Source organism: Haemaphysalis longicornis, unplaced genomic scaffold (genome assembly GCF_048455015.1).
Source record: "Haemaphysalis longicornis isolate Haplotype H1 unplaced genomic scaffold, Haemaphysalis longicornis Haplotype H1 scaffold_2, whole genome shotgun sequence".
NCBI lineage: Eukaryota > Metazoa > Arthropoda > Arachnida > Ixodida > Ixodidae > Haemaphysalis > Haemaphysalis longicornis.
Genome location: NW_027526295.1, coordinates 224,001,106 through 224,019,003, shown reverse-complemented (window position 1 = coordinate 224,019,003; position 17,898 = coordinate 224,001,106). Strand labels below are relative to the sequence as shown.

At 47.2% G+C, this 17,898-nt stretch overlaps 2 protein-coding genes across 3 annotated transcripts in view; both read left to right on the top strand.

Moving 5' to 3' along the window:
- Nucleotides 1-1,052, top strand: part of LOC144170002 (endochitinase-like) — a 44,180-nt gene extending 43,128 nt beyond the window's left edge. Inside the window, exon 8 of the mRNA XM_077699493.1 lies at nt 636-1,052. Coding sequence (XP_077555619.1) covers nt 636-791 — 156 coding nt within the window. The 3' untranslated portion in view covers nt 792-1,052. The remainder of the gene's footprint in view (nt 1-635) is intronic.
- A 3,635-nt stretch (nt 1,053-4,687) lies between these two features.
- On the top strand, nt 4,688-16,571 carry LOC144170001 (endochitinase-like). Of its 2 annotated transcripts, none has more exons than XM_077699492.1 (9): nt 4,688-5,027; nt 5,641-5,712; nt 7,343-7,543; nt 8,248-8,507; nt 9,189-9,289; nt 9,373-9,496; nt 11,067-11,255; nt 15,682-15,804; nt 16,194-16,571. In XM_077699492.1, the coding sequence occupies exons 2-9, from the start codon at nt 5,652-5,654 to the stop codon at nt 16,350-16,352; spliced, it is 1,218 nt and encodes a 405-aa protein (XP_077555618.1). In that variant the 5' UTR covers nt 4,688-5,027; nt 5,641-5,651; the 3' UTR covers nt 16,353-16,571. The 2 variants fall into 2 exon arrangements, with proteins under 2 accessions (XP_077555618.1, XP_077555617.1); XM_077699491.1 differs by lacking the exon at nt 4,688-5,027 and adding an exon at nt 5,273-5,312.
- Nucleotides 16,572-17,898: the final 1,327 nt, after the last annotated feature.

The window sequence follows — 17,898 nt, the reverse complement described above, 5'->3', positions numbered from 1 at the left end:
TTTTGTATGCACAATGAAGGTCGCAAGTGTGCAGAGTCGGCGCCGATAAATAAGCATTCTGATTTTGGACCTCATTTAAACTCCAAATCACACTTCAAATTCGTCGGCTGAGAGTGAGATGAACAGCTCCGATCTCACTTACTCATCACCAGACTACAGCCTTTGAGCGCCCCTCAACGGCACCTCGCATGGTGAGGTGAGGCTCCATTTGAGGTTGAGGTCTACCGCATTAGGTAAAGACCTCATTAAATGATCTTCCTCTGGAGAATGAGGCGCCACTTAATGTGAACCAAGTGACCGTGAAAAAAAAAAATGGAACACACAAATCAGTGAAAGCATCCTGTCTCTACAATAACTATAAAAAATACAAAACGTATTTGTTAAGCACAAAATTAGAACTGACGTTTCTCTGGAAACACCTTTTTCGAACAAGCAGCACCATAGAAAATATGGCTGAAACGTTCGGCCGCTTCTCAAAATAGATTAAATTTAGGAGTTATTCGTTGAGAATTGTGGAATTTGAAACATTGTCCCGTTTATTTTTTTTTTTTTCTTGCGTCGCCTATTGCGTTGTTTGTGAATGTCATCGTTTGCGTTCGTAACTCACCTGTACTGTCTCTCTCTTTTTTCTACGGATGGACTTCATCCTGCGTGAGGGGTATGGTGGCGTGATGGTGTTTAACAATGATCTCGACGACTTCCGCGGTGTGTGCGGCCCGAAAAACCCGCTCATTAAGGTGATCTTCAATAAGGTCGGAGAAAAAGCGCGAGTTGAGCTGCAGACTACGTGATGGCTCCAGGCACGATACTGTCATCTCTCCTGTTTACAACGCATATCTCAATTTCCCTCCCCGTGCCTCCTTTTTCTAATCCTTCAGCCATCTTCTCTCTCTCTCTTTCTCTCTCTCTCTCTCTCTCTCTCTCTCTCTCTCTCTCTCTCTCTCTCTCTCTCTCTCTCTCTCTCTCTCTCTCTCTCTCTCTCTCTCTCTCTCTCTCTCTCTCTCTCATCCCATTTCTGTGAAATAAAGTACGTTCCAAGTTGCGAACTTGACATCCTCACTTGTCAAAAATGTTTTGGTCAGTGTACCAGCTCCTGTCTGCGGCGTTTTGTCGGCCACCACAAACGAATGCGAGAGTTATTGGTGCTGAAACTGAAACGCGAAGTGCCTCAAATAACGGAAACAGAACGCTTCAGCTTCTTGTTTACGTCAAACAATAAACCTGATAGTCTGCCGTTGTACCAGCAGATCCAGTTGACGTCGTTGTAACGCAAACACCAGTCTTCGGCAAGGAACCCAGAGTGACAATACCAACCTTCGACCAATCTAGCTAACACCGACCCTGTTTAAATTGTTAGAAGGAATGGCGGCCACTCGTCTCAACCGTTACCTAGAAGAAGACGTCAATTTTTCCACCCACACCGGGGGGACGTTCGACCTAAACCTGGAGCACACGATAGCTTGTACTTGCTGCATGCGATGGATGCTCAATCCGAGATGTGCCGAACAGCCCAGAATTTTTATTCCAAGGAATCTAAGGCCCTGGGCATGGTGTGTCAACCAACTGTCATGGATAAATGTTAAGTGAAAAGGGTCTTGCTCTTCCATTACAAAATTGTATTCGCCAACAGTAAAGGCAGTAGAATTGCCTTTGTCGAGGCTTATTGTACAACGGATACAAATATCTATCCATATTTTTATTTATGTACCACTTCTGCTAGCCCGAGCGTGGGGACGTACCGGAATGGAATGACATGACAATAAAAACAAGGGTACAATGCATGAGACTCCGCAGAAAGAAATACAACATAGATGATATACTAAAACGGCTTTAGTCGCAAATAAATGCAAACAAAACTGTTTCGCTGTAAATCAAGTTTATTAAGGTTCTTTGTGAGAGCATAGTTTTCACCTGCTCTAGACAAAGATTTCGCAATAAAACGGGCTACAAAGGGTAATCAGAGCAAGCTACGCCATTCTACACCCAGTCATGTGGCGGATATGTACGTATATATAAACCTCGTTGCTATGTTGTCGACATAGCGTTCCACGTTGATGCTGCTTTACAGCGCTCATAGCGGATTTGCTTGAATATATGCAGGTATGAAGTTGAACAGCGCAGATACCAGTGATGACAGGCGGCATGATCGGGTACGCAGTGATGGTTCAGCTTCCTTTAATGGATAACTTCTGAGTCGCGGAGCTTTCTTCTTCTGATGTGGTGTACTACAGTTTAGTTGGTCCGCACTACAGTTCACAGTACTACAGGTCGTAATACAGTTTAGGTGGTCAGTCATGGGAGGCAGCGGCCATCGACTACACCAGGGTAGCCAGATCCTTCTCTTGTGAGGGAAGGCTATTTGTGCTCATACAAGCCTTCCTAGCATGGTAGAACCTTTCTAGTGTAGCCCCTTAGGTATCCGGGATGATGGTTACTTCCCGAGCAGGCAGAAACAGAAAACGAGATACGTTTCCCGCGGACGACGTTGCTGCGCATGCGCCTGCAGTGATATTGAGCCAGCGTTTCTCAATTTTCCTTTTTTTAGGGGCGAAGCCCCTTACGGGCTCGGGCAGTCGGAGTATCTCGTCGTAGTGTCATGTAGTCACGGTAATAAAACACCGGGACACTCTTTTTCCAACGCCTCGCGCTAGAACGCTTCGTGCTCCAAAGGCACGAGACTTACAGCCAAGCTGTAAACCTCTACCCACCAACGGTTTCATCTCCGTGGAGAAAAACGCCAAGGCGCCAAGAATACACTTATACACTGCATGCTTCGCCCTCCCCAGGCTTCACGTTAGTGGAGATGGCCCGGGATTTTTTATACGCGCGGTACTGAAGGAATAAGCTGAGGCGCTAGCTTACTGATGAGAGATCCATAGACGTCTGGCTGTTGGAAAGCATACGGAACTGAAACTTGGCGCCTTACTAAACAGCTAGAGAGCAAACTTAGGTCGACTCCTTATGAATTCTCTTATTCCTAACGAATAATGTTAGGAATAACACTCAGGGGCAGGAAACGAGCTACCTGTATCAGAGAACAAACTAGAGTAGAAGATATCATAGTTCGAGTAAAGAAAAAGAAATGGACATCGGCTGGCCATGTACTGAGACAAACCTACAAGCAGTGGGACAATTGGGGTAACAGAGTGAATATCGAGAGATGAGTCTAGAAGAAGAGGAAGGCCGTGATCCCGATGGAGGTATGAAATAGAGAAATTCGGGGGTAAACTGTGGACTCGAGCAGCGCAGCATAGCAGCCGTTGGAGGTCAATAGGAGACGCCTTCGTCCTGCAGCGGACATGAGTAGGATTATTATTTTTTATGTACACTAATATTGGACCTAACGAAGTCACGGGGAACCGCTAATTGTTTCGTTAAATCGATAACTTCGTAAAATCGGGACTGTCATTTAACAAGCCGTTGATTCCGTAAATTTGATGATGTCTAAAGGGAGACACATTCCAGTAATTGCGGTGGCCGCGGCGCTCGGCTGCCGATAATATAGCGATTCGCTAAAAGTTCGTGGTGAAAATAATAAAAATAAAAAGCTAGCTTAAAAGAAAAAAAGACCTCGAGCGCGACGTGAATAAAGTAGAAACAAAAACAAAGATCCCAGAGAATGCTCAGGTTCAAAATCACTGATATAAAACCAGGACTGCTGAGTTTATGTCGTAATGCTCCGTAAAAGCAAAACTGGATGCTCCCCCCCCCCCTCCCCTTTTTTTTTCTTTTTTCACGTGGCGGAATAATCGTTGTGGTGCTCTGTCGAAACACATTCAAACTTGCTCCTTTTTTTATATGTGTCCGTTTCTCGAAATAGTCCGTTAAATCAGGATTTGCATTAAATTTATTTCGTTCGAGTTTATAAAGACGCTCAGCCGTATGAGCCACTGCGGGAAAATGCTAATTTGTTCGTTAGAGCGGGCAATTCCTTAGATTGGCTTTAGTTAAATCGATTTTTGACTGTGCATTTCATTGGCCATTGCAACGTCGAGGCATAGTTTCTCTTTATCTCGGTGTATTGTCGCAAGTTTGCACCAGCTTCATCCCCTCATTTCAAAAAGAATCTTAGATGTAGAGCGAAACGATCTCAACCATTTACGCAAAATCGAAGTGTTGATTTTGAGTGGTCGGCTCCGGCCGATTATACATTCCACCCCCCCCCCCCCCCCCCCCTGGGCTTTAAAAACCCACCCTGGGGTTCACTGCTCTAACGTTTGTCCATCATCAACCAATCCTGGGTCGCTTCGGTCGACCCATCCCCGGAAGTGCAGCGTAGGCTGTTCCAGATCAATTTGCAGTGCATGGCAACCCAAACTGAGCGTAGGATTTCCCCTGCTCCAAACAACAGTCCCAAATTGCGTTTGCACGGAGCCGATATTTACAGAGGGCAACACCCTTACCCTCGGTCGACGTCGGTTCTGGACAACCAACAATTACGTCTGCGCTCACGGGCGCCCCTGCGAAGCAGGAACGCTCAGCGAGCAAGGAGAAAGCGCAAACGCTCTCGGCGGGTCTACTATACGTTCCAGATTGTGCGAGCAGCAGCAGCCTTGGGGTAGCGCGCGCAGTTACATCCCGCCCGCGGGGGTGCCGGTGCACACGTCCGCCAGGCCGACACGTGCGACTCTCTCTCGGGGGAGGCCGAGGACGACAACACAAACTCCGGGAAAACAGTGGAGCTACCGCAATGCCAGCGCGTCCGGTTCCAGCGAGAAGCGCCCCGAGCACGCATCGTAGTCGAGCAGCAGCAGCTCTCGAGGTCTTCTGATTTGCGGAGACCCCTGTAAGACCGCGGCGAAACTCAGCGAGCGTGACGGCGCGAGTCTGTGCGTGCGTACACGACGTCCCGTCTGGGGGAAATCCTCGCCGAGAGATATTTTCTTTCCGCTTCTCCACGCCAGGTTTCACACCGCTCGCGTAACAAAATAGACGCCCGTTTCGTCATATCTCGCCGCTGCCAGAAGCGAAGGTCGACGCTGGACGCCGGCCCGACGTGTCAGAAACAGTTTGCGCGGCCGAGGAAGGTGAGTAGGGTGCACCGGTTCGCCGGCTCTCCTTTGCATGCCCGTCATGTCAACGCCTCGGGCCCCGCGCGGGACGTGAGGCTCGCTCGCGTGGGTCGTTCGCGCGTTTACCTTCCCATCGACAGCTTTGCCAGGAGCTTGGGTCGGAACAAGCCAAGAGAAAGGCGCGAACTCTTTAAAGCGCGCCCCGGAAGAGTAATTTCAGCCGTTCGGAAGAAAAACAAGAACCCTCGGTGCTTGTCACGATGATCGGCACCTGAATGAGTCCGCTGTTGCAACAGTGGGGTATTGTTCGATTCTAGCTGAAAGATAAAAAAAACAAAAGTTTGTTTGTTTGTTTTGTGCTATCTCCGCTCCACGTTTGGTGTGAAGGTTGGAGATTGTATGCGCGTGAAGCGTCTGGTTAAGCATTCCCCACGAGATGCATGTCTCAGGCGCTGCTAGTTGATAGTTAAAGGTCGGGCAGCGTATTGGTGGCGTTTTCTTGCATGGTATCTTTGAAATGGCATAGAGATTGGTTGAAGGCGCGAATAGTGTTTCAAGGCTAGGACTTCTTTGAGCGTTGCATCTGTTTACCACGTGTTGACCTCTACGGCGTCATTTGCCTTTTCAGGGGAGTCCAAGATGTTCTACGCTTTCTTCAGCGGCTGCCTTCTAGCCCACATACTACCCCTTGTCAGGCTAGGTAAATGTTTCATCTTTATATTATCCGTAGTAGGTGCTGCAAAGATACAAAACCGTTAAAAATTACGGGTTTTTATCAAAAACTAACAATTTCTATATAGTAAAAAAAGCGTATGCAGAAATCTTTCCAGTACGGGGGGGGGGGGGGGAATAAGGGTGAGATCATTTCTGGAATATGCAGTTACAAGGGCGGAAAACTTTTTTTCTTGGGAAATTGATAAAATAAAGATGGGGTGTAAACACATAAAATTTTGAGGCTTTCATCAACAACCTGAACCTAACCTCCTGCACTTACGTTAAAGGGACAAGCAACCGATTTTTGTGGAGTGTATGCTATATATCCCAAATGAAAGGACACCACTTTAAATACCTTGAACCGAAACGGTTTCCCTGACTGGGCCCTAGAACGTTTGAAAGCGGAATCTTTAGATCTACCAGCCTTCGCATGCTACCACAAGGAATGCTGGCAACCGTGGTAGTAAGCCACAAAGCCGCGCACCAACATATTTTTCAACTGTATGTCAGATGAAAAGAGCTATTTAAAAACTGGTTCCCAGCTAAAACAATAATGAAATGCAGTCTTTCCTACTCCTTTATGCGTTTTTTTTTATATCGCATTGAAATCGCTGGACATGTTTGTATACGTGCGGTTATGTCACGCTAAGGCACTACATGGCGCCACATTGTAGACTTGGGACTGTTTAGTGCCAAATTAAAATTATTTCCACCAGTTGTATTGAAAAATTTCTTGTGGTTAGATCACCATATAAAACGCTGGCTTTCATATGAGCTAGAGGACATGCCCTCCACAAAAATCGGTTGTCTATCGCTTTAACGCTAAATTTACAGTCTGTAACAACCTCGCCCTCTGCTGAAGGGGAGGGGGGATACCTTTTCCCTTTAAAAAAATCTCCCCCTCCCCCCTTTAAGTGTATATCCACGATAGTAGTTATTCATTGCTCCCAGAAATTCTGCATATTAGCGATGTGCTAGTTGGAACTTTCAGTTATTGTGCGTGAAATTCAGGTAAATAACTTATTGCAAAAATTTAAATGTTTCTATGCAATACGTTTTTCTGCAATACGTTTTGTTATAAGCGGCAATCTGCGCAGATACGATCTTTTCATAGAGCATTTGACACTGAATGTCCGCGTTAAGTTCAGATATGTACGGCGAAATACTGTTTTGACAATGCCATTAATACATTCTTGCGAGCAGGGCCCTGTGGTAGCTAAAGTAAGTGCATCATTTTTTTTTTATTGGAGACTTGTGCAACAAAACGTGCAATTAAACGTAAACGTAGATGATGGATAAATATAAAGGACTAACACGCAAGGAACCAAGCTATAAGCTGGCGCTACAAATTTTGACTATATGTTGCTGGCACCGTCTGTTCCTCTTCGATTGTTCTTGAGTAAGTCACATTTTTCGAATACCAATCTTGCAGTCGAATGGCATTATTGTTGGCGTTCCATATGAAGGCATCAGAGCTGCCTAAATAATTTACGTCGCTCGAGCGGGCACTCGCTGCCCATGGATCTAAAAAAACCTTTCTAAAGATCCCGCCGCAGTGTCACACATTCAGTATAGCTGCATTGGTGCACGTGGTCAGCGCATCCTCCATGTCGCAGAGGACGACTTTATCAAGAATGGGGGCAGCCCCGTGGTTTGCTACTACACGGGCGTGGCGGCGGACCGGTACAGCCCCATGAACTACCGCATCCGGGACATTCCGGGCGACCTCTGCACGCACGTGACCCTCAACTACGCCGGCATTGACAAGGAGAAGCTCGGAGTCAAAGACCTCATCCCGGCCTACACGAACAACTCACGTGGGTGCTCTTATTCCGGCCACGGCGCATATGCATCGCTGCGCAGTGCGCAGTCTGTGCACGGTGCTCTCGAGTACGACGTCAAATTTATCTGAAGTTTCCGCGGGCATTTAGACCATACGGTGTTCAGTCGGTATTTGCTAATCACACTTCAGTCGTGCATTTTATTTCCATCGCCAGTGTGCTTACCTGGCGTATGTTTAGATTTGACTGCGCTGACTGCTAACATATACGACTGTTACAGCGCGTTATAACACGATAAAATACCAACTAGCCCCCATCTGAGCGCTGCTAAGCATACCTAACAACTTTTCCGTCAAAACGAGAGGCGGAATCCTGCGCACACACAGCCTTTTCTTACAGCTCTTCACATTGAATGCGGGTGTTAAACTGAGATCATCGGTGTACGTTTTAATAATTCGAACGTCTAAATAAGCGCATTACCAAAGTGTATAGCGCAAACGTAGTATGGACTCTTAATATAGCTTGATTTGCTTAATTTGCCTATTTTCGTTTTATTTGAATCCGTCCTCTTCTGCACATCATCGACCCACAGAAAACAAAAACGAAGGAGGTACCTACCTGCATTAATTACCATCTCCACCTAACGAATTCCCTTTTCTTTTATGCACTTCAATGCACCCGCCACTGGACATGGTTTTTGTTGCATTATTAATCATAATCAGGCCTTCTCTAATGTTCAGATTACAAGGACTTCACTGGAATCAAGAGCAAGTTCCTCTTCGTGAAGACCATGATCTCTCTGGGTGGCTGGGAACACGGAAGTGAGCCGTTCTCCTACGTGGCAGCTGATCGTGAGAGGCGGTGCACGTTCACCAGAAACCTGTACAAGTTTCTCAAGGAGAACAACTTTGACGGAGTCGACATCGACTGGAGGTTCCCCGCAAGCCCAGACAGAAGTGGAGTTCCAGAGGACAGGGAGAACTACGTTCTGTTCCTAAAGGTCCGTTCCCTTCCCGATATAGCGCACTTCTTGATTGCAGTATGTGTAGGGCTTGTCGCCTTGTTGGCTTGTTAACAATAGTCCATGATTTAGTATGTTTGCTATGTCTTGATACGTGGTGGAAGTTGTAGTACGGTTATGTATCCACTGTTTCGGACAGACAGACAGACAGACAGACAGACAGACAGACAGACAGACAGACAGACAGACAGACAGACAGACAGACAGACAGACAGACGGTTTACTTAGAAGTTTCTCCATTAAGAACCACAGCAATTTTCCTTAATTTCGAAGCACTGGAAACAGAATTAGCTGCTTCACTTGCTTTACGGTGAAGCTGTTAGCCTTCGCTTGGTCTGGCCTTTTTTTTTTTTTTGAAGGGGGGGGGGGGGGGGCATCCGTGTGCGAGAAAAAAAAAAACACACGGTGTTACATACTAGCAAAGCTGCACATGCGAGCAGTGGTGTACCGGCCATCGCTCGGACGCTAGGCCTAACGTTAAGCTTTGAGGTTTTAAGACACAACAGGTGATCGCGGCCTTATGTACGTATACGGTGAGTGTGACGTTGTTTATAAAGTCGTTAGGGTCAATGTTAGAGCCACAACTCTTTAACAACTTCGTCGCGTCACAATATATTGTGTTACCTAATGTAGTGACCGCAACTGGACTTCCCTTTTCAGAGCCTCTGCAAGCTGCGAAAGAAGGGGATGCTTGTAACGGCCACCATTCCCATCACGCCGTACTATCTGGACAAAGGATACGACGTCAAGGAGCTGGCCAAGTACGTTCTGCGGCATCCATTTCGCATCGAGAGATGTGATTACGATGCTATATAACCAACGTTTTCCCCTCTCGCAATCGCAGATACCTCGACTGGTTCAACGTGATCGGTTTCGACCTGCGGGGCCGGTGGAGCGGCATCGCTGACGTCCACAGTCCCTTGTTCGCTAGGTCCTTCGAAACGGGCGACACTCGCAACCTCAACGTGGTAAGTGCATCTGTCCCTCTTGCCAAAACTTAAAGCCGTTCCACTCAAAGTGAAAGCTGTCAGAAGTGCGGAGCAGTGATTCGCCATAATGGGCTGTAGCGCCGTTATCCGCTCTCTGCTACTAACCAACGCAATTCAAATTTCCCGCCTGTTGCAGTGCTCGCGCGCCACCTGCTTGAAACTGCGCCAGTGGGAGCTCTGTTCTTTTTGTGCCTGCTTCTCCTCCCGCACATGCCAGGGTTGCACTGCCGCATTTTTTCGCTTACAATCGCAAAAACCAACCCAACGAGCGTTCCTAATAAATGAACGCCGGTGCTGCCGGTTAATTACGTATATTTTGCCTCAAATATACCTACAGTTTTCTTTGTGCTAACAACGGGGAGATGTACGACAAGCGCCAGAGGTTCACGAGTTTCGAACGCTTATGACAACATAAACCGCTTGGCTTTCGAAGCCTCTGGTTTACGCCGAGACAACAGCCGCTACGACGGAACGCCGTAGCGGCTGTTGTCAGCGAGCGAGCTACGACGACAAGGCGAGCCCCTAAAGTTATCTGCACTTAAAGCATGCCTTACCTGTCGCTTTGATTCCCGAGACGTAACCGCAGAGAAATCAAATAGTCAACAGTCGTTATAACGAAATTGCTTTAATTGAATTCTCGCTTTATTGGAAAATTTCCGTGGTTCCAACTGCAGTGTAGGAAGAGCTCATCGTCTCTCTTTTTACAAAATACCGCTTGTAACGAAGTCAGTTACCAGTGCAGAGAACTTTGGTGTAACGAAGCTTTCCTGTACGTCCCATAAGTCACACTGTCCTGTTGAGCCTTCTCCTGCAAGTATTGCCCGTTCGTTTATAAATATTTGTGAGATTAAAATCTACGTTTGTGGAGGCGCCCGCACTGCGAACAGTTCATGGCCCGTCAAATCGTCAATGTGCGAGTTTTCGGGCTCATCGGCGTCTAATTTAGCGGCAAATCCGGCATGCTATAGGGAATAATATTCACAGAAGGGTTTCCCTGCTTCTAAATTCCTACTCTCCCCATTTCTCCGCTCAGGCAAGGAGCGAAGCTAGCTATCGGAGTTGGCAGTGTTTGCATCGTGTGATAACTCTGAGCTGAATGCTATAGGGAAAGATGAAACTATCAGCTGATAATTTGAAAGCATAATGCAGGGCTTTGGAAGGAAATAGACGTCGTTCGTTGGTTTTACGTGAAATTTCGTTTGATCTGGCTCATCAAGCAATCATGACACAAGAAGCCGAAGTTGCTACCCAGGAGGTATTCTCTATCCTACCGTTATTATTATGTTAATATTGGCATTATTACAACCATCATTGTTGTTGTCAGTCAACAAGTTTTCTTGTACGATTGATTGATTGATTGATTGATTGATTGATTGATTGATTGATTGATTGATTGATTGATTGATTGATTGATTGATTGATTGATTGATTGATTGATTGATTGATTGATTGATGTTGTTGCAATTTTTGTAGCAATTGCGCGGCTACTTTCACCCGTATTCATATTTTGAAACGCCGCCCTCCGTCCTCCTTCTCTTCCACTGCTTAGGCGCAAGGGCTGAAGCGGCTTGTAGAACTGGGGGCGCCAAAGAAAAAGTTAGTGCTGGGAATCCCGTTCTTCGGACGCAGCTACGTGCTGGCAGACAAGGACAATCACTCCGTCGGCGCTCCTATCAAGGACGCGCCGGCCGCACCTGGACCCTTCATTGGCAGCAACGAGATCATGGCCTACTACGAGGTACCCTTTGCAAACTTCCCTTCTCAAGTTCTTTAATATACAAGCTACAAAATTTTGTTGCTTCTTTCTTTTTTGTAAACTTCCTATGAGTGAGTGGACTTGGATGTCGTATACAGGACAGGAAACTTTCCTCGCTTTTCTTTTCCTTGGCACATGCTTTTCCCTCATCAATGTCCTTGGCTCCTGATTCCAGACCGTAATCGTAACTTTAAAATTGGTTTGATTTTGATTTGATTTATATTCGGTGCAAAAGTAGAAACTCTTGTTGATTCTTTCTTCATCTCCAAGTCCCACTGTAAAGAGTACACGTCAGCTATGCCTCGTGTTTTAATTGAGCATCGCAGGGGGAAAAAATCATGAAGGATCTCATGCAGGTTCATTCTATGTGCGCAAGCACGTCTAGTTGCGCTCATTTCCGTCACAATGCGGGCCGAAAAGAACCTTGATAGCTATGTTTAGCGTGTGTGCGTTAGACTAAGCGTAAATTTCTGCCTTGCGTATTTCGTTGTTGTTTTGCCCTCTGTCGCAGAGAGGTACGCTTCAGAGCGCGGTCAATGCGCTCCGCAACTGTTTCGCACTGCCAGCATTGAAGGACTCTGGCACTGCGCAGGATCGCCTACTCCTCCTCTCGGCTGTTTTCTTTCTACGCCTATCGCCCTTTCACCGCATCGTCGCGGCGCCTCCTCTCGCGCCCTTGCTGATCACAGAGGTCGGTCATACACATACACACAAACACCCTCACGGCAAGCCACGCAACACAACTCCCCCGCGCTCCCACACTGCGCAGGCGCGGTGCGGGCTGACATCACAGGTTTTCTTTCTTCCCCGTTCTACTATCGTTCCTCCATGCCCTCTCTTTCGGCGCTCAAGCTTTACCAGATCGTTCTTTCTTCCGCGTTCATTCGCTCTTCGGACCTTCGCTCTGCTTGTCTGAAGACAAGCGCTCAGGTTGAGGGTACTAGAATATGGTTCGCTCTAGCACAGGTTACTTGCCGTCGACCCTTATTTAACACGAAAGTTTTATTCCCAGATACACAAACATTCCACTGACGTCATAACCGTCACGGAAATGACGCCAGTACAACGTTCATCTTAAGCGGAGAAAAAAAAAAAACAGGGACACAGTAGACAAGGACAAGCGCTTGTCCTTGTCTACTGTGTCCCTGTTTTTTTCTGCGCTTAAGATGAACGTTATGAAATACACACTAGCCCGAACGCAAGCCCTCCTGCCAGTACAAAGGAGCCAGCGGCCAGTAAAGGGTGCACCCCTGCCCGCAGGGTCTTCTTGCGGGGAAGCAACCTTAGTACTAAAGAGTACGTTATACTTAAAGTTGTTTGTTTTCGGGTTTTATATTTTAACACGAAAGTCTTTTATGCAGGTATACATCAATATTTCACTGACGTCATATCCGTCACGGAAATGACGCCAGTACACCTTTGCAGAAGCGACCCGCCAGCAGGACGTCGCTCGCCAAGCACACCCACAAGACGGCCGCCGACCCGCAAATCATGCTCAGCTGCAGATTTCGCTTCACATTTCACTTTCGTGTGTTACCGATTCCTACGACAGAGAAATCAACCGCAGTTTTTTAGTTCATTTTTAAAGGCAACAGGTAGGCACTTTAAAACTAGTTTCTCGCCGATATTCAGCGCAGAGCAAGCTTGTGGCTCTTTTTTTTTTTTTTCTGGACCTGCAATTAAATTGGCGCAGCTTGCACTACTGGTGCAAGGCTTGAGAAACAGCAGAGCTGGCGGCTTCCATCACCGGATACCCGGCTGTTGCACGTCACATGGATTTCCGAACTTGCCGCTAACGGTCTTCCACGACTAACAGGCCCGGATCGTTTTGTCCGCAGGCTTTCCCATCTCTCCCAAAGAGGACCACGTTAGCACGCGCATGAACCCACGGCAACTCTCTTCGCGAACTCGGGGTCTGTAGCGCGAGCTGTTCAGTGCTCCCAATTTGAGGCGCGAACGCACGTAAACTCTCGAGGAGAAGGGCACACGAGAGATCACGCCCCGATCGCTGGGCAGAGTGTTATCGAAGGTCGAGCAGTCCGACGCCTGACACTCGCTCACGAGGCGCCCGTTCACACGCGCTCGGTATTTTTCTTGGTATTCTTTGCGAGCTTCTCACGTAGCCCAAGCCCACGCGCAAGCCTGGACGACGCCCGGCGCTCCTCACTAGGCGTACGCTCATGTCCGCTCGGCTGGGCTGCTTTCTGGTAACGCTCGAAGGTGGAACTAAAAGCTTAAACAGCTCTGATGATTACTTTGTCGTAGTGACACCCATGCCTCACTCTTAAGAGCAACGCTAGACATTCCTGTTCTCTGTACGTTACAGGGTGCGTAATATTAGAGAGTTTTAGCTGACCGTCTTTCACGGTCCGCTCCGCTCCGATAGCGAGCGCGAGCGCCATTGCGCATGCGTGGCGCGCTCGGCCGCGAACGGCATTGGCTCCGGTTGCGCTGAGCGTGCCGCCGATACCGGAGCGGACCGTCGAAAACGGTTAGCTAAAACTCTCTATTAGGGGCGAAGCGCCTTAAGGCCGACGCTTGTCACCGCGTAAATTGAAACATCTGTGAACAAAAGGTTCACAAAAGGTTAACAAGAACAAAATAAAAGGTTCGCAAAAAGTTAGAGAGAGAGAGAGAGAGAGAGAGAGAGAGAGAGAGAGAGAGAGAGAGAGAGAAAGAGAGAGAGAGCTCCTGGAGAGCCATGCTGCGCATGCGCGAGGTGAATTTGATTGGATTGGAAATCGGTTTAGCAGCAGTAAGCACTCTCACGCGTGATTTACGGTAGTAACGATCCCCAGTGCTTCGCCCACTCGTCATGATTCACTCCGTGGAGATGCGTGAATTTTTTTTCTCTTGCGTAGCCTAGCGTTCAGCGGGCGTGACCAGTGGCAACACACGTTTGCAGTGTCGGTGCGCAATTCTTTCTTTATTTCGCGACGGAGAGGAAGCGTTTGCACATTCGCCATCGCTTAGAAGGGGGAAAACGTGTGAGCGACTACCACATTGATGGTATACGTGAAAAAGGTAGGTTGAAAATAACTTTGACTGCGCATTATAAACAGCGCATGTTCGAACCATTTCGTCCTCGCTCCGACACCGTTATTCCTTGTTTCTGTTCTGCTCAGGTTCGGGCATAAAAAATAACGGTTCGTGTTGAGTTCTGGCTAAATAACCAGTTCGGTTCTAAGTTTTGGCTGTCCCGGTATGGCACTGTGGTTTCACCACTGGAAACAACCGCAAAGAAAATGGCATATGGCTGTACTTTAAAGGGACATTGTGTACAATATGTACGCAAAGTTGTTCCGAAGCACTAGTTGTTTAAGGGCTCATAAGTGATTGCACCGAAATAAATTTGAGCTCGATGCGACAGTAAAGCATTAACGGGGAACCACCTATCGCTTACTCGAAATTCTAAATCCAGCGCATTTGTTCACAAAGATACCGCGACTGCTGGATCAATGCAAGGGTGGTTATAGCAAGCCCAAAACCAAGCTCTCCGCTTCTGTAGAGTGAGCTACACTGGCCGAGGTTTAGCAGTTTCACGTGGCTTCTGGAGAGCCGTGCTGCGCATGCGCGAGGAGCAGTGACGTCACACGGCGCACAGAACGTTGCTCGCTGCCCGGCGTCTCTCACACACCCCACACGCCCAGCGTCTTCGCCGACCTCCATTCCTCACGTGGCGGTCCGGTCCACTTGATGATCATGTGAGGGGTGGCCGGATGTTGAACTGATGGCTCGCGCGTCGCAGCAACACTGGTGTGTACCTGTAAAACCAGCTTAGCTCTGGGGCGATCGGTGACGCTGCGCCGAAGCCGCTTGACAAATGTACATGTGTACCACATAGCGTATACCATGTGTGCGTCATTGAAGCACCACTAAGCATGGTAATCAGGCTAATCCTAGACAACCAGGAAAGCTAAAAATACCCAGCTGAACCTTAGCCCACGCTACGTATATCCTGGCATAGCCGAGCTAAGCCACAGCTAATTTTTTTTTTTCTGGCCGGGGGTGACAGCGCACAAAAGTTTAAAATACATGCTTCTCTTCCAAAAAGCATTCGAATGAATCCAAGGTCCCAATAACCGCGAGGCACTGCTCAATACTTCGTTTAACCTTGAACACGGTCTTGTGTTTGCACGTTCCATCACACAGACAGGTTTTTAAGCGGTTAGGTGACAAGAACCGTTCACGTCAGCAGATCTCAATATCGTGATCGACGTCCAGGAAAGCAATATTTGGGTGGGATTTCGGGTATGTGACATGTGCTGAACAGGGTGTCCCGCTTCTCACGAAGCAACATAATGATTTGCATTACGACCACAAAAGGACTAGGTCGTTTGGTCTTGGTGTTTTTTTTTATATATATACGACTGAGTACGTGTCTTACTTCGCGCTTTCTCTTTTGCAGATATGCACCAACATTGAAGATGGTACGGGAACACGAGAATTCGACAACGAATCCAAATGTCCTTACATGTACTACGAGGACCAATGGGTCGGCTACGAGGACGAAGAAAGTGTTGGCATTAAGGTGAATCTTGTTCATTGATTGTTGTCTGTATGCAATCAAGTTATCAAAGGATTCACTCTCAGTGAATACGTGACCGTTTTGAGTAAAAGCGTCAGTATACGCCCAGCGAAGTCAGTGACCAATTAGGTCATTTTAAAAGAGCAATGGTAATAACGTACTTTGGAAAACAGCAGTTCTATAGTCGGTGTGATTTGAGCAGCACTGGACGTTAGGCTAATGTAGATTCAGACATAGCGCCAACTTGGTTAGCAGAGACGGCAATAGTAGAAGACGAAGGGCCTTATCGTGGCCGTCATTGCCACAGACCGAATGCTTGATTTTATTGCGGCAAAACATCTTATCGGAGCTTGTATTGCTGTTCACTGATCGTGTTTGTCTCCCACTCACAGGTTGATTACGTCATCAAAGAAGGCTACGCAGGTGTCATGGTGTTCAACAACGACATGGACGATTTCAACGGCGTGTGCGGCACCACCCATCCCTTGCTCAAAAAAATTTATCAAAAACTGTCCGAGTCGACAGAGACAAGGCGGAGGCGATCACTATAGGCTCTTTTGGAAACGGAACGTGCAGTCCGCTTCGATGTGTTCCCCTGTATTGCGAATCACACGCAAAAAAAAGCGGGTAACTTCATGACAACTGAGTCATGCCCAAATACTTTGTGTTCACTGGTTTGGAATGATCTTCTCCGTATGTTGCCTCCTGCATGTTCACGAGGGCTTAACTGGTATACTTAGGTGAATAATAAACAATTTTTTACGTGGTCACCCATTGATAACAAATGGACAGTTATTTTGATGCATGGTCCTTCTTTTTTTACGACCTTCTTTTTTTACGGGAGAAAGGTATGAAGGCTAAGTATGTTATCACTTGTTTTTTTTTTTCTGCCGTAATAAACTTTTGCGTACTGCACAAAAATATCAAAACATTATTCCTACATTCCTTCTCAACCAACACCAACTATATTTCATATTAAATTAGAACAACCTTTGAGTTGTATTTATGAATTTGGAGTGGTGTTTTTGGAATAAACACAACTGTTCACAGTTTAGAACACATATGGTAATTACAAAACGCGCGCCACTTTAAACCATTATGTCACCAAACACAGTCGCTTGATTGACAAACCTGATCGCCTAGACACACTCTCACCAGCATCATCTCCTGGTTCACCTTGGAACACACCTTCTATTTTGGAACACACCTTCTATTCTTGGAACACACCTTCCTGGAACACAGCTTCTAATCAACTTCTAGGCGAGGTTTCTGTGTTCGGCTTCAGTGGCCTACAGGCGGAGTTATGGGTTTGTTCGCGAAAGGACAGAGTTAGAACCCCCATGATTTACCATTTTAAGTGCAGAGCACTTTAGCTGCTCGCCTTGTCGTCGTAGCTCGCACGCTGGACCCAATTAGAGCCCCATGGCGTACCGTCGTAGCGGCGTCCCACAGAGGCATTGAAAACCAAGTGGTTTATATAGTCATAACCGTTCGAAACTCGTGAATTGCTAGCGTTTGTCATACATCTACGCATTGTTTAGCGCAAACAAAAAAACTGCTGGCACATTTGAGGCAAAATATACGTAATTAAGCGGCAGCGCCCACGTTCACTTTATTAGGAACACTCGCTGGATTGGTTTTTACATTAGTAAGCGAAAAAAAGTGGCCGTGCAACGCCGACACGTGCGGGAGGAAAATCAAGCTAAAAAAAACTAGTGCCTTTCCACTCCGTGAAGATTAATTGACTGATTGTAGCTTTTAACGCGCCGACGCAACGCAGGCGATGAGGCACGCCGTAGTGGAGGGCTCCGGATTAATTTTGACCACCTGAAGATCTTTAACGTTCGCCGAAATCTCGTACACACGGGCGTTTTTGCTTTTCGCCTCCATCAGAATAGCATGGCTTTGGGGGGCAAGTTATACGGATGGATAGCCGACTGCCTTGATGGTCGACACCTTTTCATGACCACTCCGGAAGGCTCAACTTCGCATTACGCCGTGGAAAAAGGTGTACCACAAGGTGCCGTACTAAGCTCGTTGCTGTTCAACCTGACCCTCAATTCACTCAAAAGAATCCTTCCACGTGGAGTGAAGATC

Bases quoted from the DNA above. Each gene is read 5' to 3' on its own strand.
- LOC144170001 (XM_077699491.1), top strand. From the start codon at position 5,288: ATGAGTCCGCTGTTGCAACAGTGGG. The intron at 8,508-9,188 runs GTCCGTTCCCTT...TTCCCTTTTCAG, and splicing joins ACTACGTTCTGTTCCTAAAG to AGCCTCTGCAAGCTGCGAAA. The intron at 15,805-16,193 runs GTGAATCTTGTT...TCCCACTCACAG, and splicing joins AAGAAAGTGTTGGCATTAAG to GTTGATTACGTCATCAAAGA.